The sequence below is a fragment of the Bufo bufo genome, chromosome 2, assembly GCF_905171765.1.
Source record: "Bufo bufo chromosome 2, aBufBuf1.1, whole genome shotgun sequence".
NCBI lineage: Eukaryota > Metazoa > Chordata > Amphibia > Anura > Bufonidae > Bufo > Bufo bufo.
In genome coordinates, this window is record NC_053390.1 from 785,978,592 (window position 1) to 786,006,147 (window position 27,556).

Here is a 27,556-nt window from a genome sequence, read left to right on the forward strand (position 1 = left end):
CTACGTTCCTTCAAGGAGCAGACTACTACCCTCAGAGGGCCTACGTTTCTTCAAGGAGCAGACTACTACCCTCAGAGGGCCTACGTTCCTTCAAGGAGCAGACTACTACTCTTAGAGGGCCTACGTTCCTTCAAGGAGCAGACTACTACCCTCAGAGGGCCTACGTTTCTTCAAGGAGCAGACTACTACCCTCAGAGGGCCTACGTTCCTTCAAGGAGCAGACTACTACCCTCAGAGGGCCTACGTTCCATCAAGGAGCAGACTACTACCCTCAGAGGGCCTACGTTCCTTCAAGGAGCAGACTACTACCCTCAGAGGGCCTACGTTCCTTCAAGGAGCAGACTACTACCCTCAGAGGGCCTACGTTCCTTCAAGGAGCAGACTACTACCCTCAGAGGGCCTACGTTCCATCAAGGAGCAGACTACTACCCTCAGAGGGCCTACGTTCCTTCAAGGAGCAGACTACTACCCTCAGAGGGCCTACGTTCCATCAAGGAGCAGACTACTACCCTCAGAGGGCCTACGTTCCTTCAAGGAGCAGACTACTACCCTCAGAGGGCCTACGTTCCTTCAAGGAGCAGACTACTACCCTCAGAGGGCCTACGTTCCTTCAAGGAGCAGACTACTACCCTCAGAGGGCCTACGTTCCATCAAGGAGCAGACTACTACCCTCAGAGGGCCTACGTTCCTTCAAGGAGCAGACTACTACCCTCAGAGGGCCTACGTTCCATCAAGGAGCAGACTACTACCCTCAGAGGGCCTACGTTCCTTCAAGGAGCAGACTACTACCCTCAGAGGGCCTACGTTCCTTCAAGGAGCAGACTACTACCCTCAGAGGGCCTACGTTACATCAAGGAGCAGACTACTACCCTCAGAGGGCCTACGTTCCTTCAAGGAGCAGACTACTACCCTCAGAGGGCCTACGTTCCTTCAAGGAGCAGACTACTACCCTCAGAGGGCCTACGTTCCTTCAAGGAGCAGACTACTACCCTCAGAGGGCCTACGTTCCATCAAGGAGCAGACTACTACCCTCAGAGGGCCTATGTTCCTTCAAGGAGCAGACTACTACCCTCAGAGGGCCTACGTTCCTTCAAGGAGCAGACTACTACCCTCAGAGGGCCTACGTTCCTTCAAGGAGCAGACTACTACCCTCAGAGGGCCTACGTTCCATCAAGGAGCAGACTACTACCCTCAGAGGGCCTACGTTACATCAAGGAGCAGACTACTACCCTCAGAGGGCCTACGTTCCTTCAAGGAGCAGACTACTACCCTCAGAGGGCCTACGTTCCTTCAAGGAGCAGACTACTACCCTCAGAGGGCCTACGTTCCTTCAAGGAGCAGACTACTACCCTCAGAGGGCCTACGTTCCATCAAGGAGCAGACTACTACCCTCAGAGGGCCTACGTTCCTTCAAGGAGCAGACTACTACCCTCAGAGGGCCTACGTTCCTTCAAGGAGCAGACTACTACCCTCAGAGGGCCTTTTGTTGTCCCCATTTATACATTTTGGAAGAACATCTTGTGGAAAAAAAAGGTTTTGCAAGGAATATGTATTTTTTTTTTTTGTCAATGGACAGCTGCCTTGGTCTGCATTTAGCGTCCGCAGTGCCGAAAAATACGGTCGTCATGGAGACGCAGCGCTAAACGACGCAGGGAAACAGGAAGTGTGAGTGACGTCACCAGAGCGCGACGGCTGGACTTCCGGTGCTGGGGGTAACACGTGGTTTGTAGGGCTTGTGGCTGCTGTCACTGCAGCGATGGGGAAGAACATGAAGAAAGGGAAGAAACCGCTGGCGGGGGCCCCGGGGCGAGTCGGTAAAGCCCGCAGCGAGGTCCGGGATAACCCGTTTGAAGTGAAGATCAATAAGCAGAAATTCAGCGTCCTGGGCAGGAAGACCAAGCACGACGTGGGGCTGCCGGGGGTGTCCAAGTCCAAGGCTCTGAAGAAGGTGAAGTCGTTGTGCGACTGGTTATTAGTGGTCAGAGAAGGCCAGAGCTTAAAGGGGTTCAGTAAGTGGCATTTATCATGTAGAGAAAGTTAATACAAGGCACTTACTAATGTATTGTGATTGTCCATATTGCTTCCTTTGCTGGCTGGATTCATCTCCCCATCACATTATTCAGAGCTTGTTTCCATGGTTACAGACCGCCCTGCAATCCATCAGTGGTGGTTTGCACACTATAGTAAAAAGCATTAGCCCCTCTGGTAGCCGGAACCATGGTAGTGCACATAGGCCGGTGCTTTCTCCTATAGTGGGCAAGCACGACCACCGCTGCTGGATTGCAGGGTGGTCATAACCATGGAAACGAGCAGTGTATAATGTGATGGAAAAATGAATCCAGCCAGCAAAGGAGGCAATATGGACAATCACAATACATTAGTAAGTGCCTTGTATTAACTTTCTCTACATGATAAATGGCACTTACTGAAGTGAGACAACCCCTTTAAAGGGGCTCTCCAACCAAGTAGGGTCATGGTGTATTGTTTAGACCTGTCGTCGGTGTCTGAGGGTCTTCACCAGTGTCTAGAATGAAGGGCTGTAGTAGACCTGTCAGCTTAGGCTCCTTTCACACTAGCGTTCGGGTGTCCGCTCATGAGCTCCGTTTGAAGGGGCTCACGAGCGGTCCCGAACGCATCCGTCTGGCCGCAATGCATTCTCAATGGAGGCGGATCCACTGAGAATCCATCCGCCTGCCAGCGTTCAGCCTCCGCTCAGTGAGCGGACACCTGAACGCTGCTTGCAGCATTCGGGTGTCCGCCTGGCCGTGCAGAGGCAAGCGGATCCGTCCAGACTTATAATGGAAGTCAATGGGGACGGATCCGCTTGAAGATGACACCATATGGCTCAATCTTCAAACGGATCCGCCCCCATTGACTTACAATGTAAAGTCTGGACGGATCCGTTCAGGCTACTTTCATACTTAGAAAGTTTTAATGCAGACGGATCCGTTCTGAACGGATGCGAACGTCTGCATTAAAGGAGCGGATCCGTCTGATGAAACATCAGACGGATCCGCTCCGAACGCTAGTGTGAAAGTAGCCTTACTCCCCGCCAACAGTGCCCCACTCCTGACCCTGGGGAAGGGCATGGATTTGCTGTGTGATCTTTAAAGGGATATTCTGGTTAGAAATGGTTAAAAGAGGAGCTGCCCCCTCTCCTGACAGGTCTGTTTTGTAACTACTTGCATCCTCCATGTAATAACAGTTCCAGAGAATCTATTCTTATGAATCTAAATTGTGCCGTTCCTCTGTTATTCCTGCTAGAAGTGCTGAATGAATTACTAGCAGTTTACATTGAAGATCCGGGGTGTCCCTGCACAATCTACTGCCACCTTTGATTGGATAGTGTCAGACTGTGCAGACGGCTGGGAGTTCATTCTTAAAACGTCTAGAAGGAATATTAGAGGAATGACAGCGATAGTCCTAAGAGCAGATGCTCCAGAAACGTTATTAGATGGGGGACACAAGTCGTTTTTAAAACAGACCTGTCAGAGGAGAGGCGACAGATCTTCTTTAATAAATATTAGATCAGTGGGGGTCGGACTGCTGGGAGGCCCTCGTGGCCCCTTTAATCTGTTCATTATTGCAGCTGACATTGGTCGGACCCTCATGATTTGGGCGTTATTGGCTTATTTATTCTAAAAGTCGTCAATGCCTCTGGTGGGACAATGTTTGAACCATTTCACTGCCAGTACAATTTTTACATGTTTGACAAATAAAACCGGAATTCTCAAATATATAAAAAAAATGTGAATTTGACACTTGAACATCTTGGGCTCCTTCATGCAATTTGGCGTATATACAGTATACATGTATGCCTGTGGATAAAGTGTGACCCGATCAGAGTCTGAGACACACAACACCTAAAATAAAAGCTCAAGTGTTCCTGTCCCTTAAAAAAAATAAATCTATCCAATGTTTTGATTGCTGGGGGTCCGAGTGCAGAGACACCCGCCGATCGCTTAAACAAGGAGTTATTCAGTCGAGTCCCATTATTCTGACCACCACTAGTATCCAGAGGAACCGCCGTGTGCAGCACGGACAGCAGCTAGACAGGCTGGGGTGACTCAGTAAGGTCCTGATAGGTTGTCACAGGTATCTGGAGCCATGCTGACTGTAGTGCATCCCACAGCTGCTGGAGGGTACGTAGGGGAGGATCCAAAGAGCGACCACAACGATCAAGGTGGTCCCACAGATGCTCCATTGGGTTCAAGTCTGGCGAATTAGGAGGCCAAAGTAGTACTTGGAAATCTTGGTCATGCTCTTCCAACCAATGTCAGACATTTCTTGCCGTGTGACATGTCGCGTTTTCTTACTGGAAGATCTCATCCGCTCCAGGGAAGGCAATCATCATGTATGGGTGTATGTGATCTGTAAGGATGGATTCATATCCAAATTGGTGAAGAGTGGCCCAGAGAATGCCAGGAAAACCTTCCCCAGACCATAACCCTGCCACCACCAGCTTGTGTTCTTCCAGCAATGGTTGCAGGGTGTTTGTTCTTTGATGTTTCTCGCCTGACATGTCAACGTCCATGAAGCAGAAAACGTGACTCAATGGAGAAGACAACCCTTTACCCAATCAGTGGCGGTCCAATTCTGGTACTGCCGTGAAAATTGAGAGATGCAACTTCTCTAGCAGAGGGGCAGCGACCATCCATCTGCCTCGGAGCCCCATAAGCAGTAGGGTTCACTGAACTGTTGTCAGACACACATCTGGAAACCCCTGGTTCATTTTGGCGGTGAGCTGCTCCACTGTAGGCTGTCCCTCCACCCTCATGCACCTTCGTAGCCAACGTTCACCTCTCACATCAATGGCTCGTGGTGCTCCGTAGTTTCCACGTCTCTTATTCACAATGGTACCGTTTGTCCACTCGCCATACACTTTCACCACAGCAGCACGAGAACAGTTCACACTACTCCGTTGCAGACTTCACAGATTCTGTTCTTGCATGTGACATTGTTTCCCGGTGTCACCTCCGCAGAACCTGGCAGACCATGTTATAAGTCTTTGGGGGGTACGTTGGGCACGCAGGTGTCTGCTTTGCGATGTGGTTTCCTAATGTCACTTGCAGAACCGGGAACTTTTCATGCTGCTTCTTGACTTCAAACAAGTGCTGAAACCCCGAATATTGCATCATAGAAGTGTGGTCGCCTGTGTGTGCCCCCCATTTCTAAGGTAGGAGCTGCTGTGTACGCGGGGCTCTCCTTCTGGTGACCTGGAGCAGTCCTTTTATTGCACGGACGGCCATTCCTCTGCGTGTTCTTTTATTATGGCGGTGGACCTGCCACTGCTCCCCGATCTGGCTCATAGAGGAGGGTCCTGAACTAGAGATTTCAGTTTACGAGGTCCTTTAGGCCCCGTTGACATGAACGTATGCGTTTTGCATCCACATTTTTTGGAGACCAGTTGACTTCAGTGAGTCTGGCGGTCTGCATTTTGCGGACAGGTATAGGACATGTTCTACCTTTTTGTGGATGCTGAAAAAACACGGGTCATCCATGTGCTTTCCGCAGCTGTATGTCCATTCTGCAAATATATAGACTAAAGCCTCATTCACACCGTGATGGTGAGCCAAAACCAGGATTGGAGCCTCCACAGACATCAGGTAGAAGGGAAAGATCTGCTCCGGTTCTGTGTTTAGAGCCGCACCTGGTTTGGGCTCAAAATCACTGATGAATAAAGCTAACTGTGAATGAGGCATAAGTCTGCAAAATACACACCACGGACCCGCTGAAAACATCCGCAGGCGGACCGCAAAACAGATACGGTCGTGTGCATGGGGCCTTAGTTATTAAGATAATAAGTTGGCACAAATCCCTGAACATGAGAGGACAGTCCCAGGGACGCTCAGAGGGGGAGCAGTCCGGTTGCCCCTGTAGACAACCTGCTGGTCAGACTCCCGATTCCCTTCGCAGTGGAGTTCACAGACTTGATTGTTTTTTTTTTTCTCTTTGATTTTCAGCGCAAGGATACTCTTCTCAAAGAGTACCAGCAAAGAGGGAAGTCCGGCCTGTACACCGACAAACGGATTGGAGAGTACGACACCAAACTGACTCCCGAGGACAAGATGATGAAGAGGTTTGCCTTGCAGCGACAGGTAAGGAGTTGGGGCCCTCCGCCATTGACCCCCTCAGATGCCGCGTTCATCGCTAATCGCTGCATCTGATGTTAAAATGGAGGCCTTTCAGGGGTTAATCAGGGTTTAAAAAAAATATAAAAAACATACTGCCCCCTCATCCATTTGCTCACGGAGACGCCGTTGTTGCCATCTAGATTGAAGAAACCATGCGTCGACATGATGACATCATGCTGCCCGGGCGAGATGATGTCATCACTGTTGACGTCACCGCGCCCAGCCAGTGTGGTGACGTCACACGTCGCCCCGCGCGGTTTCTTGAAGGTGGCTGCGATGACCTCTCCGTGAGTAAATGGATGAGGCGAGTATGTTGGAGTTTTATTTTTTTTGCCACGAAACGCAAGTAAAATCGGGTTTGCAGTGTATTGATTTTTTCCTGATATTCAGATCGAAGTCCGTTAGTTTGGCTTCAACTCGCTCAATACTACACGTGACTATTTTATTACGTATTAACCCCTTTTAGATTTACGGATAAACATGCTGCATAAAATAGCAAGGCACTTACTGGGGAGGCATGAAAAACTGCCTGGATAGGAGCAGCTTTTCCCTGGGCTGTAGCGCTGACCCCCAGGGTTACTGACAGCGGTTTTTCTATCTCTAGAAACACGTTGATAAGAAGACGGTGTATAATCTGAATGAGGAGGAGGAGCTCACCCACTTCGGCCAGTCTCTGGCAGCCCTCGAAAAGCTGAATGATGCTGTGGACAGCGATAGTGATACAGAGGAACGCGGAGCCTTGTCAGGTGGGAGTTCACTTTTATACATTTTTTAGGGGGGTTAAGGAGGCATTTACGCAACAGTATTTTCAGTCCGCATCCAATCCGCATTTTTTGCATATTGGATGTGGACCCATTCATTTCAAATGTGCCACAAAAGATGTGGACAGCACACGTGTTGGCTGCATCCATATGTCCGGTCCACGACCCCGAAATGAAAATAGAACATGTCCTATTCTTGTCTGTTTTGCGGACAAGAATAGGCCTTTGTTACATAGTGCGGAATGGGAAACCGCAGGATGCACATGCCCGGTATCCGCTTTTTATAGATCTGCAATTTGCGCACCACAGAACAGATACAGTTGTGTGAATGCCCCCTTATTGAGGGGAGGGGGGAGAAACTATTCCACCATTATTTTTTTTTAGGTCGTTCACTGTACAATATGAATAACATTTTAATTTTAATATGGATTTTTGCAGAATTTTTTTTTCCCTGCTAGGGGATTTGACTTCTGTATTGTATGATTGTCAGTGTTTTGACCGGCAGCGTATTAGGCCCTGCCCTATTAAACACATGCATATGGCAGACAGGCGTGCGGGTCTTTGTTAGGCCTCCAGCTGCCATGATATCTCGGTTAGGCCTCATGCACACAGCCGTTGATCGGTCCCCAATGCATTGGCAATATCCGTGTGGAGACGGATCCAGACCCATTCTGCTAGAAGGGGTCCGTGGTCCGTCCGCACCACAAAAAAGTAGGGCATGCACTACTTTTTTTGCATTGCGGAGGCACGGACAGAAACCCCACGGAGCCTTCAGGATTGCAGACCCTTTTTAAGTGAACGGATCCGCAACCATGATGCAGGGTGCACAAGGCCGGTGCCTGTATATTTCAGACCTGCGATTTGCGGGACGCAATACAGGCACGGCCGGGCAACAGCTGTGTGCATGAGCCCTTAGAGAGTGACAGGGAGTGCTCTCCCTTTGTTGGTTGTTTATTGACCGCAGCATCTAACGTATTAAACTGTCGGAGTGGAGTCTGATCCAGGGCATTACAGTGGGAATCGTGGTTATTTACCGCCGGCACCATCAAAGTGCCGTTCAGCCGTTCACTGGAATGGTCTTCGTTTTCACTGCATTTGCCTCTCCCTGAGGTCTGTCACAGAGCTGCTCTGATGGCTCGATCTCTAGCCCTTCCTAACTGCTCATAAACACTGATTTCAGCAAAATCTTGATCAATCTGTTAAGGCTTCAGCCTGAATGAGTATTTATGAGCTGTCAGGAGTGAAGACCACAAATCAAGCCAATAGGGCGGCTCTCTAATGGATTTCAGTTAAAGGCAGAAGGAATGGTCTGCAGAGAAGAAGCTGTAACATTTTTGATAAAGACCATTTGGAAAATGATTTTTTTTATTTTTTTGTCCAGAATAAGCACAATGCAATAATAATAAAAGAAACACAAACGTGCCAATAGCTTTTACAACCATTAAAATGGATAATTGTTTTTATTAAATCCGATGCTGTTTTCTAGCTGAATTAACGGCTGCACATTTTGGGGGGGGCGGCGGTTTGCTGAGGAAGAAAGCGGCTTCCGAACGAATAGAGGAGGAACCTGAAAAGCCGAAAACACGCAAAGAGCTCATTGAGGAGCTGATTGCAAAGTCTAAGCTGGAGAAGGTATTTGATTGTGTTTCTGTAACCTTGGAGGACTTTAAAGTGGTTAATCCTTGAAGAAAACGTCTGTCCATATACCCAGTCAGGTTACTTTCACACTAGCGTTATTCTTTTCCGGCACTGAGTTCCGTCGTCGGGGCTCTATACCGGAAAAGAACTGATCAGTTTTATCCTAATGCATTCTGAATGGAGAGCAATCCGTTCAGGATGCATCAGGATGTCTTCAGTTCAGTCTTTTTGACTTTTCAGGACGGAGATAATACCGCAGCATGCTGCGTTTTTATCTCCGTCCAAAATTCCGGAACACTTGCCAGAATGGCGGATCCGGCCTTTTTTTCCCATTTGAAATGCATTAATGTCGGCCCCGAGTGATCCGGCAAAGCGGATCCGTTTCTGCGGTCTGCACATGCTCAGACCGCAAAAAATGTGAAAAATAAATAAATGCCGAATCCGTTTTTTCGGATGACACCATAGAGACGGATCCGGCATTTCAATGCATTTGTCATAGCGATCAGGATCCTGATCCGTCTGACAAATGCCATCAGTTTGCATATGTTTTGACGGATCCGGCAGGCAGGTTCGGCGACGGAACTGCCTGCCGGAATCCTCTGCCGTAAGTGTGAAAGTACCCTTAGGACATATGGACATCATCGGTGGGGGTCCGACACCCGGCACCACCCCTGCCGATCAGCTGCGTCCTCTTCATTACACTATGTCTCTTCTCCCTTGCTGCGGCGGCGTAGTGTCATTATTTGCTCCACCCAAGTGAATGGACTGAATCATAGCTCCATATACACGGTGACCTCCTGCCCCCAACTACAAGAGCAATAAAGAGAAAAGCACAGATCGGCTGCTAGAGTGTTAATATTTTATGGAAGCATGGCAGCCGATTGTGTCGGGGTTCCACTGAGTATTCTGGGGTGGCTGTGGCGCATCTTTGTGTACATTAATTAGTATTTGTAATGTTTCTCTTCCATTTTGTTTGTTCTGTTAAAAGAGAGAGCGACAGAGTCAAAGAGAAAAGGCGCTGGAGTTGACGGAGAAGCTTGACAGTGACTGGAAGGCGATACAAGGATTGCTAGCTCACAAGACTCCGAAGTCTGAGAGGAAGGTCGAGCCTGAGAAACCAAAGGTAAGAGATCTGCAAGGTTCCTGTACAGTACGAACACCAGGAGAGGTTTGTGTTCTGCTCTAATAGCGGAACCAATGGACACGAGCAGATCTTCACACTTGGCCTTAAAGGGGTTGTCACGCTTCAGCAGATGGCATTTATCATGTAGAGAGTACGCACAAGGCAGTGTATAATGTGATGGTGAAATGAAAGGAGGCAATGTGGACAATCACAATACATTAGTAAGTGCCTTGTATTAACTTTTATCTACATGATCAATGCCATTTGCTGAAGTGAGAGAACCACATGTTCATCTACAGATAAGTTAGGGCCAAGAGATATACATTTTAAATCTACCACTTTTAAATGCACCTTCGGTACTTATTTTTCCACCTCTGTGTATTAGATGACTTTATAAAATTCTGTGATTGACTAATGGATCCTGACTACAAACCGTCTATTGTGTAGTCAGGTTCTTTTTGGAGCCCCTAGTTTCCACAGCACACAGACTATTCTCTCCTTTGAAGGATCATGCAGTTGCATCCATTTTCAGAGGTCACACAGAAAGCTGCAGCTGTTTTAGGGCAGGGATTTTCCAGCATAGCTTCAAGCGAGCTTGGATGCGAGGTGTTCAAGCCAGAGGCTGGGATGTAAGAACACAGGGTGCGGGTTCACAGATTGCAGTTATATGGGATGAGTCAGGACATCATCATCTGACTTTTATAAAGCTACTTTCACACTAGCGTTTTTGCTGGATCCGGCAGGGTTCAGCAAAAACGCTTCCGTTACTGATAATACAACCGTCTGCATCCGTTATGAAAGGATCCGGTTGTATTATCTGTAACATAGCCAAGACGGATCCGTAATGAACTCCGTTGAAAGTCAATGGAAGGGATCCGTTTTCTATAGTGTCAGAGAAAATGGATCCATCCCCATTGACTTGCATTGTGGGTCAGGACGGATCCGTCTTGCTCCGCATCCCAAGACGGAAAGCAAACCGCAGCATGCTGCTCTCCGGTAGGAGAACGGAACGGAATACATTTTGGAGGATTCCGTTTCGTTCAGTTACGTTTTGTCCCCATTGACAATGAATGGAGACAAAACGGAATAGTTTTGTTTACAGTATTGAGACCCTATGACGGATCTCAATACCAGAAAATATTAACGCTAGTGTGAAAGTAGCCTAATGCAGTAAGGTTGGATGCTGTGTTTTGTTATTTTGTGTAAGGGTGCTTTCACATCACCGTTTAGCTTTCCGTTCTTCTGATCTGTCACAGGAAGAGAGAGGGTAGGGCTGCAGCCATCGATTATTTTAGTAATCAAGTATACTACTGATTAATCCAACGATTAATCCAGTACTCTAATAAGAAAAAACTAATTAAAATAACATTTTCTATAAAAACTCATCAGCCCCCCTGCTATCAGTCTCCCCCCTCCCTTGTGCCATCGTCTCCCCCTCCCTTGTGCCATCGTCTCCCCCTCCCTTGTGCCATCGTCTCCCCCTCCCTTGTGCCACCAGTCTCCCCCTCCCTTGTGCCACCAGTCTCCCCCTCCCTTGTGCCACCAGTCTCCCCCTCCCTTGTGCCACCAGTCTCCCCCTCCCTTGTGCCACCAGTCTCCCCCTCCCTTGTGCCACCAGTCTCCCCCTCCCTTGTGCCACCAGTCTCCCCCTCCCTTGTGCCACCAGTCTCCCCCTCCCTTGTGCCACCAGTCTCCCCCCAGTTCCTCCAGCAGTGCCACCAGCTCCCTCTCCAATGCCACCACTGCCATCAGTTCCCCCACTCCCCCTCCTAGCCATCAGTGCCTAGCCTCAGCGACAGTGAACTAAAATGTCCTGACGATGTGTGTACGTCAGGATCCAGTGCTGTGCTGTGCAGGTGGGTGACCATGAAGCGCGAGTAAGAGCAAGTTCTTCACTCACACTCTGGTCACATGGCACAAACGAATCATCCATGCAAAAATTTGCATCAAGGATTTTTTTTTGTGTCGAGTTAATTGATTAATTCGAGTAATCGTTTAAAGGGTTTCTATCACTTCGTATGACATAATTAGCTGTCAGACACTAGCGATCTGCTAGTGTCTGCTCTGGCCAACCATCCTACTATAATCACTTGTGGGGCAGCGGTTTTGCTAAAATACTAACTTTTATAAATATGCTAATGAGCCTCTAGGTGCTATGTGGGCGTCATTAGCACCTAGAGGCTCCGTCTACCTTCATACACAGCGGCCGCCCAGCACGTCCCTCCAGCCCGCCCATGTCCTCCTCCGTGTGACGCAGCGGCCGAATTCTTGCGCATGCGCCGTGCGCGGCTGTATTCGGCGCATTTGAGATGTCTGAGCTCGGAGCGGTCAGACATTCAATGCGCATGCGCCGAATACATCCGCGCATGCGCATTTAATGTCTGACCGCTCCGAGCTCAGACATCTCAAATGCGCCGAATACAGCCGCGCACGGCGCATGCGCGAGAATTCGGCCGCTGCGTCACACGGAGGAGGACATGGGCGGGCTGGAGGGACGCGCTGGGCGGCGGCTGTGTATGAAGGTAGACGGAGCCTCTAGGTGCTAATGACGCCCACATAGCACCTAGAGGCTCATTAGCATATTTATAAAAGTTAGTATTTTAGCAAAACCGCTGCCCCACAAGTGATTATAGTAGGATGGTTGGCCAGAGCAGACACTAGCAGATCGCTAGTGTCTGACAGCTAATTATGTCATATGAAGTGATAGAAACCCTTTAAGCCCTAAGAAAGAGAGGAAAGAAAAACAGGATCATGTGAAAAAAAAAAAAAACTGATCCTGTTGCATCAGTTGTCATCCATTTGAGCCATTTCCGCCTGAGATCTGTTCTTTGGATGGAAATACTGCATGCAGGCTTTTTTTTTTTTTTCCTGTCTAAAAAACTGATCTCAGACTCAAATGGATGAATACAATTATTATATATTTTTACAGGATCCAGTTTTTTTTTTTGTTTTTTTCTCTCTCTTCTTCTGACGTATCAGAAGAACGGAAAGCTAAACTGTGATGTCGGTGCACCCCAACCGGAAAACCTCTTTTCTTTAAGTGTGAGAACAGTGTAAGGAATCCCTGACCTATATCATCTGACTGATGCCTCTGATGTATGCCATTGAACAGGCATATGTCACCCATAGGGTGAACCGGCCTGATGGAGGCAAAAGGAATGCACCCTTGGCCTCCAATCTGTGAATGGAGTCCTACCAATGCATTTGACCTACGTGCCAGAGCGTTAGCCAAATGTAAACTGGGACAGCTGTATAAATGCAGTGTGCTCCGATGAGACAGTGGTCACACAACGTGGCCTGTTATCATAGGTCTGCATAGGACATAGACTCAAGACTGACCTTTTTAACGAAGACCATTTGCTTTATACTTTTATGTTTGATTTATCGGAGCAATAAAAGCAAATTGGACAAAGATGGACATGGCCTTTACATCACGTGGTATGTCAGCACCTTGTCATATATCCACTACATGTGCTTTATCACTTTTATTCCTAGCCTGATGATTACGACATGATGGTTCGTCAACTTGTCTTCGACATGAAAGCCAAGCCCTCCGACAAGATGAAATCTGAAGCCGAGATTGCAAAAGAGGAGCAGGAGAGACTTCACAAACTGGAGGTATTACAGCAGGTTCTCGTTCAAGCTGATTTTTACACTCAGCGTCTTATGGTGTTTTTGATTACTTTTGCCTCCTTTTTTTTTACATCCAGATATTAGCTGAAATTCTATGGGAATTAAGAAATGCAGTACACTAGTGTATTTTTTCAGACTGGTGTTTTTTTGTGTCCTCTTTTCTTCACAGCTTGTAGCAATGCAGTGTTTTTTTTTAAAAAAAAAAAATTTATTTTTTTTTCCCTGGTATTTTTGAAAACCCTCCTCTATAGGGGGAAAAATGCCTGGGAAAAAAAAAACCTGCACAAATAAAGCCACGTGAATAGAAAAAATCCTGCATGCGTTTATACGTTTATTTTTATTTATTTTTGATCAGATTTGTGTGTGAAAGAGCTGTAGTCCCAGACTGTCAGTCTCTAGGAATTTTCCCTCTAATTGGTGGGGATTATTTTTTTTTATGCAGATGTCATTGCCAGGGGTTGTATTCTTGTTACGACTCCGTTTTTCTTCCTCTTGTTACAGGCTGAACGTCTCCGTCGCATGCGAGGAGAGGATGACAAAAAGAAAAAGAAGCCCAAACACATCTCTGCAGATGATTTGATGGACGGGTTCATACTGGATAAGGACGATCGGCTGATGCTTTCCTATAAGGTGTGTTTGAGTTTTGGAGAGAGGTCCACAAATTGTGGACCATGGACCGTTTAAAGTCAATGGTTCTGCAAAAAAAAAAAAAAAGGGGGGACGGACCGTGTCCGTATTTTGTGGAGCCGCAGTTTGCTGGCTGCAAAATGGACACGATCATGTGCATGAGGCCTAATGATGAAGAGAAATGTGTCACGAAAGGCTACACAGTGGTTGCTATTACTGATTCCTCACTGGAGCATCATCATGGAAAAGTGCCACGCCTGTACAGTGCCACGCCTGTACAGTGCCACGCCTGTACAGTGCCACGCCTGTACGTGGCTTGTGTCTGGTATTATGGCTCAGTTCCATTGAAGCAAAAGGAGGCTAGGCTTCAATACTAGATGCAACCTGTGGATAGGTGTGGCAATGTTCCCAGTAGAAAGAAGCCAAGCTTTTCTGATTTCATTCAAAAGCCCTTTTAAATGAGTTAGAAAGTTAATATTCTGGTCAAAATGTAAAGGTTACTTGGTCATAGGGAATCAATATAACTTACAGGTAAGGGGGTATTGAACAGAATTTGCTTTATTGATGGACTATATTTTGCTACCAACAATAGGACGGGAAGATGAACCTTCCTGATTCAGAAGACAACGAGCTGAAGACTGGAAACGATGATGATGCAGTGGTCCGTGAGGGCAGCGATGACGGAGGTGAGGGTAGTGATGCTGGCGATGATGAAGATGAGGACACTGATGGAAGTGGTGAGGAAGAGGAGGAGGGAAGTGATGTTTCCGACAACCACTCAGACCTGGAGTCCAATGGCGACAGCGAGGAAGATGAAGAAGTGCAAGTTAAAGTTATGAAGAAAAACAAAAAGATAAAAGAGAAGCGCGGCGAAGAGGCCGGTTCTAAGCTGCCATTCACATTCGATGGTGAGTTTCTTATACGGAGGATATGGGGTATCTACTAGGTTTTTATTCAAGACATTCTAATCAGTTGAATGTTCTTTTCCTGTATAGGACCTTATTGTCTTCTCCTTAGTGGACAGGAGTCAGTGCGGTCAATACACCAAAATTGTGCTTGTGCAATCTGTACACCGCTGTGTGCTGGAGTATGGATCCCCCCTGCGACCACCCTGAGCTCTGTACCAGCACTGCTCCGCCGTCAGGCTTTTTCAGAGCAGGCAGCAGGAGCCATGTGCTATGCAAGCTCCTGCCCTGCGCTCCCCTCTGTTATTAGCTTTGTACCCATGTGGTATGCGGGTTCAGCGCAGGTGCTCACATAGCACATTGCTCCTGCTGCCTGTGCCCGCTTTGCTAAAGCCTGACAAAGCCCATCTATGCCAGGCTTTAGGAGAGCAGCGCTGGTACAGGCAGTTGGAGCGAAGTATGCCCATGCCTGTGCAGCCGCAGGGGAATCCGTACACCAGTAGGGATTGCAAAGCACGATAAACATCTGAACCTCAGGTGCCTGTTTAGCTAGGAAATGTATTTATACAATTTTACAATTCGTTTTAATGAAGTTTCTCTAAAAGTTTAGGTGCACTTTACTTTACTACTTGTTCCATATAACCAGTAAGGGCCCCTTCACATATGTCCGTCCTTCACAACCACATATAAATAAAAAAAACGTATGCGATTACATACTTCAGGCGAGGTGAGGTATAAGCATGTATACAGTCCTTGAAGCTTATTCTCTGTTGTAAGGTTTAGAATAAAGACTCGACCATCTGCTTTTTGTATCTGTGTTTCTGGTTAGTCCCGGAGTTGTATGAAGATTTCCAGTCTCTTCTGAGTGAGAAGCCGACTGATCAGCAGCTCCTCGTCCTGGAGAGAATTCAGAAGTGTAACCATCCAAGTCTGGCCCAGGGGAACAAGGCGAAGCTAGAGGTGAGAGACTGTCACCAGCCACTGCTGATAGTGGTGATGTCACAGATATCGCTGATGTCACATCCCTGGGAGAACGACCAAGGCATGACAGGTATAGCTCTCCATTTCCCAAACAGTTTGGGAAACCTGGAAAAAAATTACCAAGAGAAACCCCCTATATTTTTTTCCACTGTGACGAGGAAAAATGTTCAGACCCCTCCCCAGACCTCTAAATGAGTACTGGCCTCCACATCCAACCCTTCAATTAATTTAGGCCCCGTATAGGGCAAAAAAAAAAGGATATTCCAGTACTCCAGATGGCAACCATTTGGTCGCCAACACGACTTAGAATTTACAAATGGCGACAGGACTTTTTAGTCTTGTCGCCATTTGCGACTACTAGAGCCACCGCTGCAACTCTGCAGTTTAATCATGGGAGACGGGATCGTTCACATCAGGAGCCGCTCTGCAGCAATGATCGCCGGCGCGGGGCTCCTCCTAGATGTGCGGCAGTATCATCCGCACGAGCCGAGTCTGCTGTAGTTGTAAATGGGGTTATAAAAATTGGAGGGTAGAGAATAAGAACCTCTATGCAATGACTGTGCTGGTAAATGTCTATTAGATACTGGAGGTAGGTCAGGGGTGTGAGACTTGTATATGCAGACAGACCAGCAACGGTCCCATAGTAGATGATCTGAAGAGATCAGAGACCGTACAAAGTAACATATAGAGATGGAGAAAAGGTGCTCAGAATAAACTGGTCCCTAAATGTGTGGGTCTGAGGATATTTGCATGTCTCATACATGGATGTGTCAGTGACCAGCTTCATATTAAAATTATTGCTTCAAAGATGTCATTTGTATCCTTTTCCAGAAACTATTTGGTTTTCTTCTGGATTATATCGTGGACCTGGCTGGGCAGGAAACTCCCGATCTTCAAACTGTTGACAAGATGATCATGTAAGTAGTCCAGATTTCCATAGGAATGACTGAGAGCTGATCTGTATACAGTCACACACAGAGCTGCCCCCTAGTGGTAGCAACAGGCAGCCGAGATCTTCAGAAGTGTAGGTGGCTGACAAAAAGGGAACACGCTGGATCCTAATCTAGGCATTATTTATGCTGCTGATTTGGGGGATTTTGAAATAAATGTATCACTCTAAATAGGCCATTTCTGTACAAATCTTAAAAATGAAGCCATTTTACAGACCCCTGTACGCTCCTATTACAGACCCCTGTACAACTTGTGCCAGATGTTTCCGGAGGCAGCAGCGGATTGTGTAAGGGATGCATTACGGGATATTGCTCGCACCGTGGATGAAGCGGTTGAATCTAAAGGCAGAGCTGCGTACCCAGCATTACATGTGGTGCGTATCGTTTCTTTTGATTGCTCCAGATAATATCAGTGTCATCATACCTTATGGTCTTCTGCTTTTAGCTCTTGTATTTTAAGATCACTGGAATTTTATTCCCTACGTCTGATTTCTGGCACCCGGTGGTTACTCCAGCCGTGGCTGTGATGAGCCAGTTGCTGACGAAGGTGAGGTACAAGGCCTGTAATAAGGCAATACCATTATATTTGCAAGTCCCATTGATGTGCTGTGCTATAACTGGCCTTGTGTACTGGTTCCAGTGTCCCGTCGCCTCGTTAGAAGATGTCGCTGCTGGGCTTTTCATTAGCTGCATGTTTCTGGAGTATGTGTCGCTGTCTAAGAGGCTTATACCGGAGCTGATAAACTTCCTTCTGGGAATTCTCCACTTGGCCACGCCACGCAAAGCTTCAGCCGGTATGTGCTGCTAATGGGTTTATACTGTGGAGGAGATTTATTAAGTTCCTACACCAGTTTTCTGGCATAGAAAACTTGCAAAATTTGGTGTATTAAACGCCAGTCACTTCCTTAAAGGGGTATTGCCATCTTAGACAATGGGGGCATATCGCTAGGATATGCCCCCACTGTCTGATAGGTGCGGGTCCCACCGCTTGGACCCGCACCTATATCGAGAACGGAGCGGGAAGCGCTGTGGCTGGAGGACCCCAGATTTCCCGGGGTCCGTCCACCACCAGGCGCTAATCCCCGCCTCTCTATAGAAGTGAATGGGAGCGTGCCGCGCATGCGCGGTCCGTGCTCCGATTCATTTCTATGGGGAAGACGGCAATAGCCGAGCCAGCGCTTGGCTATTTTAGGCGGCCCCATAGAAATGAATGGAGGGCGGCTGTGCATCTCCTTCACTTCCGGGGCTCCATTCTCGATATAGGTGCGGTCCTAGCGATATGCCCCCCATTGTCTAAGATGAGAAAACCCCTTTAACATTTTTCAAGATATGTGCTTGCTGTCAGTGAATGAACTGTACATAACTAGTCCTCCTTTCACCTGAGAAGTACAGATGCAGATGTGCCCAGTCTAGACAATGCTCTGTGATCTAAATAGCCTGGACTCCAGACTGATACATTGTAGCAAACCATCAGAGAAAAATTCTACAGCCGATACATATTTTTCATGTTAATTAAATGGTATACTACTACTTTATATTGGTGGTGGATCCGGGAGCTGTCGTCTTACCATTCCCTGCTGTGCAGAGGCGCTATGTTACATCAGCGATGCTTTGTCGTCTCTCGTGCTATTTTCAGCACTTTTCGTCCACCTTGGCTGCATAAAGCGCGTTTCGTCCTCGTACTATTAAACATCAGCAGGCTCGCCGCTTAGTATAATGAGCACTTGTTCGTTTTGGCCTTGCCTCAGGCTGAGGTGTCTGAAGTAAACCGAATTCATTCCAACTGGAAGACCGCCATAGAAGAGATTTTTGGCTTAGGACATTTTATACATTTCTTTGCAGTCTCCTGTCCATGCGGTAGGACCCCTGCCCTATCCGGTCCGACCCCATGCGCCTCCAGGGGCTGATGTTCCCCCACTTGAATGGAGTAGCAGACTTGCATGCTTGCTTCCATTCAATTCTATGGCACGGTATAAGCGTTCCACTTTCTCCGGCTGTCCTATAGTGTTTAATGGAGAGGCAGCACGCATGCGTTTCCCCCGCTCGATTTAAATGGGAACACTGACCCCCCCCCCGTTCTAGTGATTGTTGGGGGGACCCCAGTGCAGTGGTCACGTTTCCGCCCATCAGACACTTATCCTATATTCTGTGGATCGAAGATAAGTTGTTGTAATACACCTGAATAGAAACATTTAGCTGCGTTGCCCTGAAGGGCGCTATCCTATGGACTTTTGGTGCTAAATATACATCTCTCACATTAACCTATTATGAGCAGGCTGGGCAGAACCGTATGCAAAGAGGTGTCTCCCAAGGAAAGAGAACCATCTCGCTAGCACCACCTTGTGGAAGTGGCTCACTACGAGTCAGAATCTGACTTTTTAACAAGCCATGGGACATAACGGAAAATAGCCAACTAACCCCAGATCCACTAGCAATAAAAAGTAGTACTGCACCATTTAGTTTAGTTTTTCCCTTGTCATTTCCAAAGGCTTGTTAAAAAGTCAGATTCTGACTCCTAGGGAGCCACTTCCACAAGCTGGCAGTAGTGAGATGGTTCTTTTTCCTTGGAGATACCTCTTTGCGTATTGTTTTCCCATGGAGCATAGCCAATAAGTCTCCATACCATGGAGTACTTCCAGTAAGTCTCCATACAGGACTGGTCTCTTTAGGGGGAGAGCTAGTACCCTTCATTACAGGAAACCTACAGAGCAGGCATACTTGGAGGAGGTTAAGGGGTAGCAGTTTAACCCTAGGCCCCACAGCATTGCACTGTAAATGTAGTACCATGCACTTGTACATCATCTGTAGGTCCTCTATTGCTGAGTCATTGCGTATCATGGAACTTGGGTTTTACGCTTTGGAAACACAAGCTTTGGGGGTAATACTGCAGTCCATTTGCAGTAGCTAAATTACCTAACACACAATTTGCATTAAAAATCGGAGAACAGTTTCCGAGTTTGCTCCATTTTTGGAAGGACGTTTTCCTGTCCATGGTTATCTCTAGGTTTCTGGGTCAAGAAGACCTGAGATCTGGTCAGAACTAAAATGTAGTGTCTGTAGTCCACTGCAGAAAGTTCCGCTCCTTCGCGTATAGATGTGGATCTAGTTGAGCTTTTTACTCGTGTCCGTTCTCACAATCCGTTTTATCATGGCAGATTACGTCGTGGTTCCTCCGTTTAAATTCCATGGGAAGTCCTCAGAGCTACTATTGACTGACAGCACGGAGGATGCAGCGTCGTGGGTGAAGAGGAATCTGCCGCTGACCACCATCAATGGCCTGGACTTGGAGGACAAAACGGAGATCAATCATTTTAAGTGAGCACCATTGAAAGTACACTTCCCTCTGAGTTCTAATACAAGTACAGCAAATGGGTCACTTTAACTCTTCATATCTTCTTCTTCCATTTAAACCCCATTCACACAATCGTATTTTTGCTCCACATCCAATTAGCATTTTTTGCAGATTGGATGCGAACCCGTGTGCTGTCGCACCTCTATGTCCATTCTACAACCCTGCAAAAAAGAGAGAACGTGTCCTATTCTTGTCCACTTTGCGGACAAGAGTAGGCATTGTTACAATGGGTCCACACAAAAAAAAATGGATGCAATACAGACGTCACCCGTATTTTGGCGGATCTGGGTTTTGCGGACTGCAAAATACTTACGGTCCTGTGAATGCACCCTAAAACTTAGGCCCATGACGAGGGCTTTAAAGGGTTTGCAGTGGGGCAGATTTTAAAAGTAATGTCTAATTTAGAAAACCCATGTTCACGTCTCACTTTCTTGCATTACACAGACATCCCATTGATTTGAATGGCCAATGTGTAAATCTTCATTATGCCTTTGGCGCTGCAGGGAAGTTGAAAACTAAGGCTACGTTCACACTAGCGTTTTTCTTTTCCGGTGTTGAGTTCCGTCACAGGGGCTCAATACCGGAAAAAACTGACCAGTTTTATCCTAATGCATTCTGTATGGAGAGAAATTCGTTCAGGATGCATCAGTTCAGTCCCTCTTAGGTTTTTTGGACGGAGAAAATACCGCAGCAAATACTGAACACTTGCCGGAATTAATTTACATTGAAGTGTATTAGTGCCGGCATTAAGTGTCCCGGCAAAACGGATCCAGCTTTTCGGTCTGCGCATGCGCAGACCTTTTAAAAATGCAAAAGAAAAAATTTAATAACTGATTTTTCCGGATGACACCAGAGAGACTGATCCGTTATTGCAATGCATTTGTCAGACTGATTCGCATACGGATCCGTCTGACAAATGCCGTTAGTTTGCGTCCGGATTGCTGGATCCGGCAAGCAGTTCCGGCGACGGAACTGCCTGCCGGAATCCTCTGCCGCAAGTGTGAAAGTACCCTTATTGCGATTTACCGTATTTTTTGCCCCATAAGACGCACTTAGATCTAAACTAAATAATCCGCTCCCCCACCATCATAATGCCATCCACAGACCCCCCCCCCTTCATAATGCCATCCACCGATCCCCCACATAACAGTGCCATCCACAGATCCCCCATAATAGTGTCACGCACAGACCGCCATTAATTCAAACCCACCAAAAGTACACCTTTTGGTTAAAAAAATTTTTTTTTCTTATTTTCCGCCTCAAAAACCTAGGTGCGTCTTATAGGGCGAAAAATACGGTAACCCACAAACTATAGCTGATTGCATGGATTACATGGGGGAAACAAATGGGTTGAGTTATAATATCCATCCCTGAGGGACCCCTAGTTCCTGTAGGGACACCGGCAGCTGTCCCCATAAACTTGAGTCTGACACATAACTTTTTAAAGGGGTTGTCTGCTTTATTCATATTGATGACCTATCCAATCCGCGGGGGTCTGACTCTCGGCACTCCTGCGGTTCAGTTGTTTGAAGAGAAGGCAGTGTACATACGAGCGCTGCCTTCTCTGCTCTGTTTACCTGCTCGCTGCAGCAATTGCAGTGGTGGGAGGTGTAATTACTATTATGGCGTCCCCATTCATTTCTATGAGACGGATCTGTCCTATTCACTTCAACAGACAGAGCTGCCCCATAGAAGTGAACGAGGACGCCATACTTGTAATTACACCTCCCCACCACTGCAAATGCTGCGGCGAGCAGGAAAAAACGTCACTCCTGGCTGATCGGCGGGGGTTAAAGTAGTCGGACCCCTTGTGATACTGAGGATAGGTCCTCAGTAGTATAAAAAGAGGACAACCCCTTTAACCATTTCTGTTCTATTGTATGGCTGTAACCTGCTGAGCCTCTGACATCAGGTAAACCTTGATTCCATCTTCTCCGTTTTTATGATAATATATATGTACCAAGAGTGCCCCATAATGAATGTAGACTTCTAGGTGGGAGAAACGGCATCACCACAACGCCATGCTCTGTAGATTTATAGCAGAGTATAATATGGATTTTGTATATACATACATAGGTGTAGTGCAATGTGTCATTGGTTTATGTATTGCCCATAGGCTCACCTGTATAGCCGTGTGTCTAGACCTGGTAAAGAGATGTGTGGACAACTATGGCGCCTTACCAGCCTTTAAAGAGATTTTCAGCCCAATAGAGAAGATTATCCGTGGACATCTCCCCCGAAACACGTTCCCCGAGAAAATCCAGGTAAATATATAGCCCATGCAGGCCAGAGTTTTTTTTTTTTTTTTTTTTTATGTATTATGGCATATTGCTACACTAGCGCTGCATCCCCTTCATGCTTGGGATTGGTGTGGTTCCCAGTGTTTAGACCTCTACCAGTTGTAACGTGATGGCATACCCTATATCAGCGGTGGTAAACCTATGGCACGGGCGCCAGAGGCGGCACTCAGAGCCCTCTCTGTGGGCACTCACGCCCTGGATAAAGTCCATGGTGCACCAATATGCCTTAGACTATTCCTGCCATCATCAGCGCAGGGCACAGTATGAACGGCACAGGCTGCGCACTGAATGTAGGCAGGATATTATAGCTAAATGATAAAGTACACCGAAGATATACTATATTGGTATTCAGGTTAAAATGCTGTGTTGGCACTTTGCGATAAATAAGTGGGTTTTGGGTTGGAGTTTGGGCACTCGGTCACTGCCCTAATGTGTTCAAGATAGTTACCATTCATTATTACTACAACCAGTAGGTGGAATGAATGGTAATGATGAAATGTAACCTTTTAAAGGGGATGTCTCATCTCAGGCATTGATGTCATATTGCTGGGATATGCCAGCAGTTTCATATAGGTGCGGGTCCCCCCATATTCTAGCAATATGACATCAATGTCTGAGATGAGACATCCACTTTAAAGTCATGCCTGCCACACAAGACACCAGTATCATAAGTGACACATGTAAGGCTTGGGGCCCTTGTGTTAGCCTCCTGATTATAGTCTTACATCAGAGGATGGGACAAGCGAGCATGGCTGCTGCACAGATTTGCTTTAATGACCTACTGAGCACCATTTTTACAGATTACATATAGAATTCATCCCCATCAAAAGATGTCAATACTTTGCATTGATCCTGCGTTACAGTCGGTATCCTAGCACAGAGCTGCATCCACATTTTGCCTGGCGTTTGACCTGAAATCTCCCAACATTCCCCGTTTGTTCAGCGTCTGCACCAGACTTGCCTGGTACGACTGTGTGGTCTTCTGATGTAGGAAAAACGATTTGACCTGCTGTGCCGCTAACCTGAATATGATAACAGCAGAATTGTGAATGCAGCTCTTGAGTATATCGGCTGTTACTCGGGTTCAGAGCATGTAACGTATACTTATATGAACTATATAATGAATGGGCATACAGTAGCTGATGGGTGATTTTGCTGTGCCCTGTGACTACCCATCCTGCTCCATGGCTGAATAGTCTGCATACACCCTGTCAAGTCTTGGGGTTTTCGATTATCTTCTCTGTTTCAGGACTTATGTAAGAACATCCTGGATGATATTGAGAAGCACAGCAAGAAGCCTTATAGTCCCCTTGTCTTTGAGAAACAGATGCCCGTCCCAATGAAAATGTTCACCCCCAAAGTCATGCCCGTGTGAGTATCAATGTCAAGCTGACGCCCTGTTGGTGCCAATTCATAGTCTTGACCTGTAAGTAAATTTTTGGTAGTTTTTTGCGTCTTTATTAAATCTTAATGTTATTTGTGTTGTCTTCTGGCAGCCTGGAGTTCGGCAAGAAACAGGGATGTAACCGGGTGGAGCGCGAGCGCAAGAAACTGATCCACAAACACAAGAGGGAGTTTAAGGGCGCCGTCCGAGAAATCCGCAGAGACAATCAGTTCCTGGCCAGAGAGAAGCTATCGGAGACTATGCAGCGGTCAGTGGTGCTGTCCTGTATTTGCTTGCATTGCCGTTTCCATGTGCATTTCAGATCTACATATGGTGTAAGAGTATTACAAGTCTCCAATGGCTTCCTTGACCGTATAAAAGCACTGGGCCTCAGAAGGTGTAATTATATTTATACTGCGTACATCAGCTGCTGCCGAACCAGGGGACTTCTGTCCACCATCATCATTTTCAGAAATATGGTCTGTAATAAGATGTGCAGTAAGTTCTGCAGCTGCTGAAGAACCTCTTTTTACATAGAGAGGAAGCAATACATATAAGTCAGTGAATGGCTGGTAGAGAAGAAGTAACAGTCTGCAGTTATGTGTTATGGGCTGCTTCTCCTGGAAGAGATAAGTGGTGCCCGTGCAGAGCTGCTTATCTCCGTAGTGACGTCAGCGCCTCACATCAAAATATCATAGTTATGCTAATATTGCAGACATCAGTGAAAATTATGAAAGCAGGGCTGCAGGTACCATACGGGACTTAAATGTTGATGGCCCATCCTCAGGATAGGTCATCAATATCTAATAGGTGGAGGTCTGACTCCCGGCACCCCTGCCGATCAGCTGTTTGAAGGGGCACAGTCGCTTGGGCAATGGCTGCCGCCTATTTTTTTTTTTGGCCTGCGATGTCACGTAAGCCTTTGTGCAGCTCAGTCCCCTTTCAAGTGAATGGGATTTCTGCAATACCAAGCACAGCCACTATACAATGTATGGCGCTGTGCTCGGTACACAGTGAAGAGGCAGCAGGTCCTCCTTTGTTCCTACTGGCAGACATTTGCCAATACATGATCATGCTGAATGTAAAGTTTTACTTTTCCAAAGTTTGTGTGGAAGTTTACTTTCTTAGTAGAGGTCCATACATTAACATTATCTTTTCTGCCATCTAAAACCGACCCCTTCTCTTCTTTCCCCAGGGATGCCGAGAGGAAGAGGAAGGTAAAAGAACTCTTCAACAGTTTGTCCACGCAGGAGGGCGAATGGAAAGCTTTGAAGAAGAAAAAAAGGAAGGGGAAGTAACGTGGACTCTGCATAGTGGAGTCGGTGTTGTCCGCTATCTGTTTCTTATAGGGACAGACTGGGTCTTCTTTTCCATTTTATGGAAATAATCCATACAGTGACTTTCATGGTTTTTCTTTCTTTTAACATTGGACATTGCGATGCCACGCGGTTGTCTAAAGCCACATTATGCCGGACATGCCGTGTGTTGGCTGGAGCCATGTCTGGGAGCATGTGGATTGAAATGCTTTTACCACTTTATTTGTGGATTATTTTGTAATTACAATCCAGATTGTATCCAGATTGTTCTCTTCTTTTCTATAGTGTTTTTTTTTTTCACTTTCCATTATACTTTGTGAACCCAAGAATAGTGTAATCTGCAGTACTGTTAGAATTGGGACCTTACGATTTCCATCTCCGTTTCAGTATTTTAAGTTCTAAGGTTTCGGTGTGGTCTGTCATAGCTGGCGGAAGCCATGATGCCAGTGTGAGCAGAGCCTGAGGGTACGTTCTTATGTGGCCTAAGGGTCCAGCTACACGGCGACACCTCATGTAATGAATTTCAATGGTGTTGCTATGGGACATGCTACATGCTGCGATTGCGACACTGCAGTTTAAAAAAATCCATCCAAGTTGGATTTTTCTGCGACTGTCAGTCGCACCATGAGGCATGTTACATTGTAACCCAATTGAAATACATTATATGAAATATTGACTGACTTTCTTTTCACGCAACTTGATGTCGCCGTGTAACCACATATTCCGGTTGTTTTAAGTTATCCCCTATCCGCAGGGAACTATTAGATCAGTGGGGGTCCTAACACTGGGACTCCCACCGATCACAAGAACAGGGGCCCCATGCAGCCCCCCTGTAATGAACAGAGCAGCCAGTCGCACATGTGCATTCATTTCTATGGGAGTGTCAGAGACAGGTGAGCGCAGTACTCTGCTGTCTTTGGGAGCAGCCTCTCCTTTCATTTCACAGGGGGCTGCATGAGGCCCCCATTCTCGTGATTGGTGGGGGTCCCAGCGGTAGGACCCCCACCTATCTAATGGTTATCCCCTGTCCTGTGGATAGCAGATAACTTTAAACGACCAGAATACCCCTTTTTAAAGCTACAAAATTTTCTCACGAATCTTATCCACTGGGTGCAGACATGTTCTGCAAGAAAATACATAGGACTTGACAATTGCAGTTATCCATTTTTGCTGTGGATTTCACTCCTTGCAGCAGAGAGTCAAATCTGCAGCATTTCCGCAATGAAATTCGCACTGCTGCTTAGGAAATCTGGCAGTTCTGCTGTCGCCATACCCTAAGAGCTTCGTCCACTAATCTGCACATTAAATTATATGCTTCTGAGCCCTAATCTGTCAGGACTTGCTCTACAAGCTGATTTGATGGGATTTTACTTGCACTGTAATCTATGGAGTTTACAAGAAATGGTGAATAAATAAAAAAAATTCCAGTTCTGTGAGTGGAGGAGGACTGGAATGACTGGTTCTGGATGGTTTGCAAGGAATGGGCTAAAGCAGTGGAAGAATACCGTACCAGGATCCACTTCTGTCAGCTAAGAGTAGGAAACTAAGGCTACAGTGGGCACAGGCTCTACAAATCTCGGCAGTACATTGCCTGACAAGTCTCAAATACTGCAGGGGAGTGCTGATGGTAGGGGCAGATTTTGGCAGGGTCCACCTTCCTGATTGCGGGCGTGGAGAATACTTATACAGAGCTGAAAACCCAGAAACCATCCCTTGACTGTTGTAGGGGCAGTGTGGAAGGAAGCAACCATGTTTGTCTAATCTAACATCCACGCCAATCTTTCAATGGGCTGTGTTTTGATATTGTCGCAAAATATAAAATTCTGTCATGGCATACTGGGAGTTGTAGTTTTGCAAATGCTGGCAAGCCACAGGTTTGAGACCACAGCCTTAGGCCTCATGCACATGTCCGTAAGTGTTTTGCAGTCTGGAAAACACGGATCCCAGCTGTGAAAATATTTCCCCCCCCCCCCCCCCGGTCTAGAGAAGTCCTATTCTTGTCTACGTCACAAACAGCCGTGTGAATAGATCCATAGACTGCAATGGTTCTGAAGACGCCCATGTGGATGGAGCCTTAGAATGACTAGATCTCGCCACTTGCACCTTTCCCGCACTCTGCCTGTCTAATCAATAGGCCGTTGACACAACATAGATATGTTGCATATGATGTAACACGTTCACATGATGTTACATGTTCATGAATTTTCCTATCTGCTGTAAAGACGTGGGTTGGAATGATTCACAAAGTAATTGCATTCCCTGTGAACACATTGTTACTTTCTCGCTTGTATCATTGGGAGACAAAGAAGACCATGGGTATAGCTGCTGCCACTAGGAGGCCCATAGTCTTCCATGTCCCCCAATGAACTCAGCGAGAAAAGGATTTTACAGGTAAGCACAAAAAAATCCTACTTTTGTGTGGCCTCAAAATAATTCACCCGCACTTCATTTG

The 27,556-nt window shown here is 46.8% G+C and overlaps 1 protein-coding gene across 1 annotated transcript; it reads left to right on the forward strand.

Annotated features, from left to right (window-relative positions):
- The first annotated feature begins 1,692 nt into the window (after positions 1-1,692).
- On the forward strand, positions 1,693-26,042 carry NOP14 (NOP14 nucleolar protein). The gene is made up of 18 exons (XM_040419180.1): positions 1,693-1,948; positions 5,964-6,098; positions 6,739-6,880; positions 8,382-8,527; positions 9,522-9,656; positions 13,152-13,274; positions 13,791-13,919; positions 14,509-14,824; positions 15,651-15,781; positions 16,634-16,719; positions 16,991-17,126; positions 17,198-17,299; positions 17,393-17,546; positions 19,908-20,067; positions 22,221-22,368; positions 23,654-23,775; positions 23,901-24,056; positions 24,984-26,042. The coding sequence occupies exons 1-18, from the start codon at positions 1,757-1,759 to the stop codon at positions 25,084-25,086; spliced, it is 2,616 nt and encodes an 871-aa protein (XP_040275114.1). The 5' UTR covers positions 1,693-1,756; the 3' UTR covers positions 25,087-26,042.
- Positions 26,043-27,556: the final 1,514 nt, after the last annotated feature.

What these genes read in the sequence shown, in the direction of transcription:
- NOP14 (XM_040419180.1), top strand. Translation starts at nt 1,757, where the DNA reads ATGGGGAAGAACATGAAGAAAGGGAAGAAACCGCTGGCGGGGGCCCCG. An exon ending in AGTCCAAGGCTCTGAAGAAG is followed by an intron (nt 1,949 to 5,963) that starts GTGAAGTCGTTG and finishes TTTGATTTTCAG; the next exon opens with CGCAAGGATACTCTTCTCAA. An exon ending in CAAAGTCTAAGCTGGAGAAG is followed by an intron (nt 8,528 to 9,521) that starts GTATTTGATTGT and finishes TTCTGTTAAAAG; the next exon opens with AGAGAGCGACAGAGTCAAAG.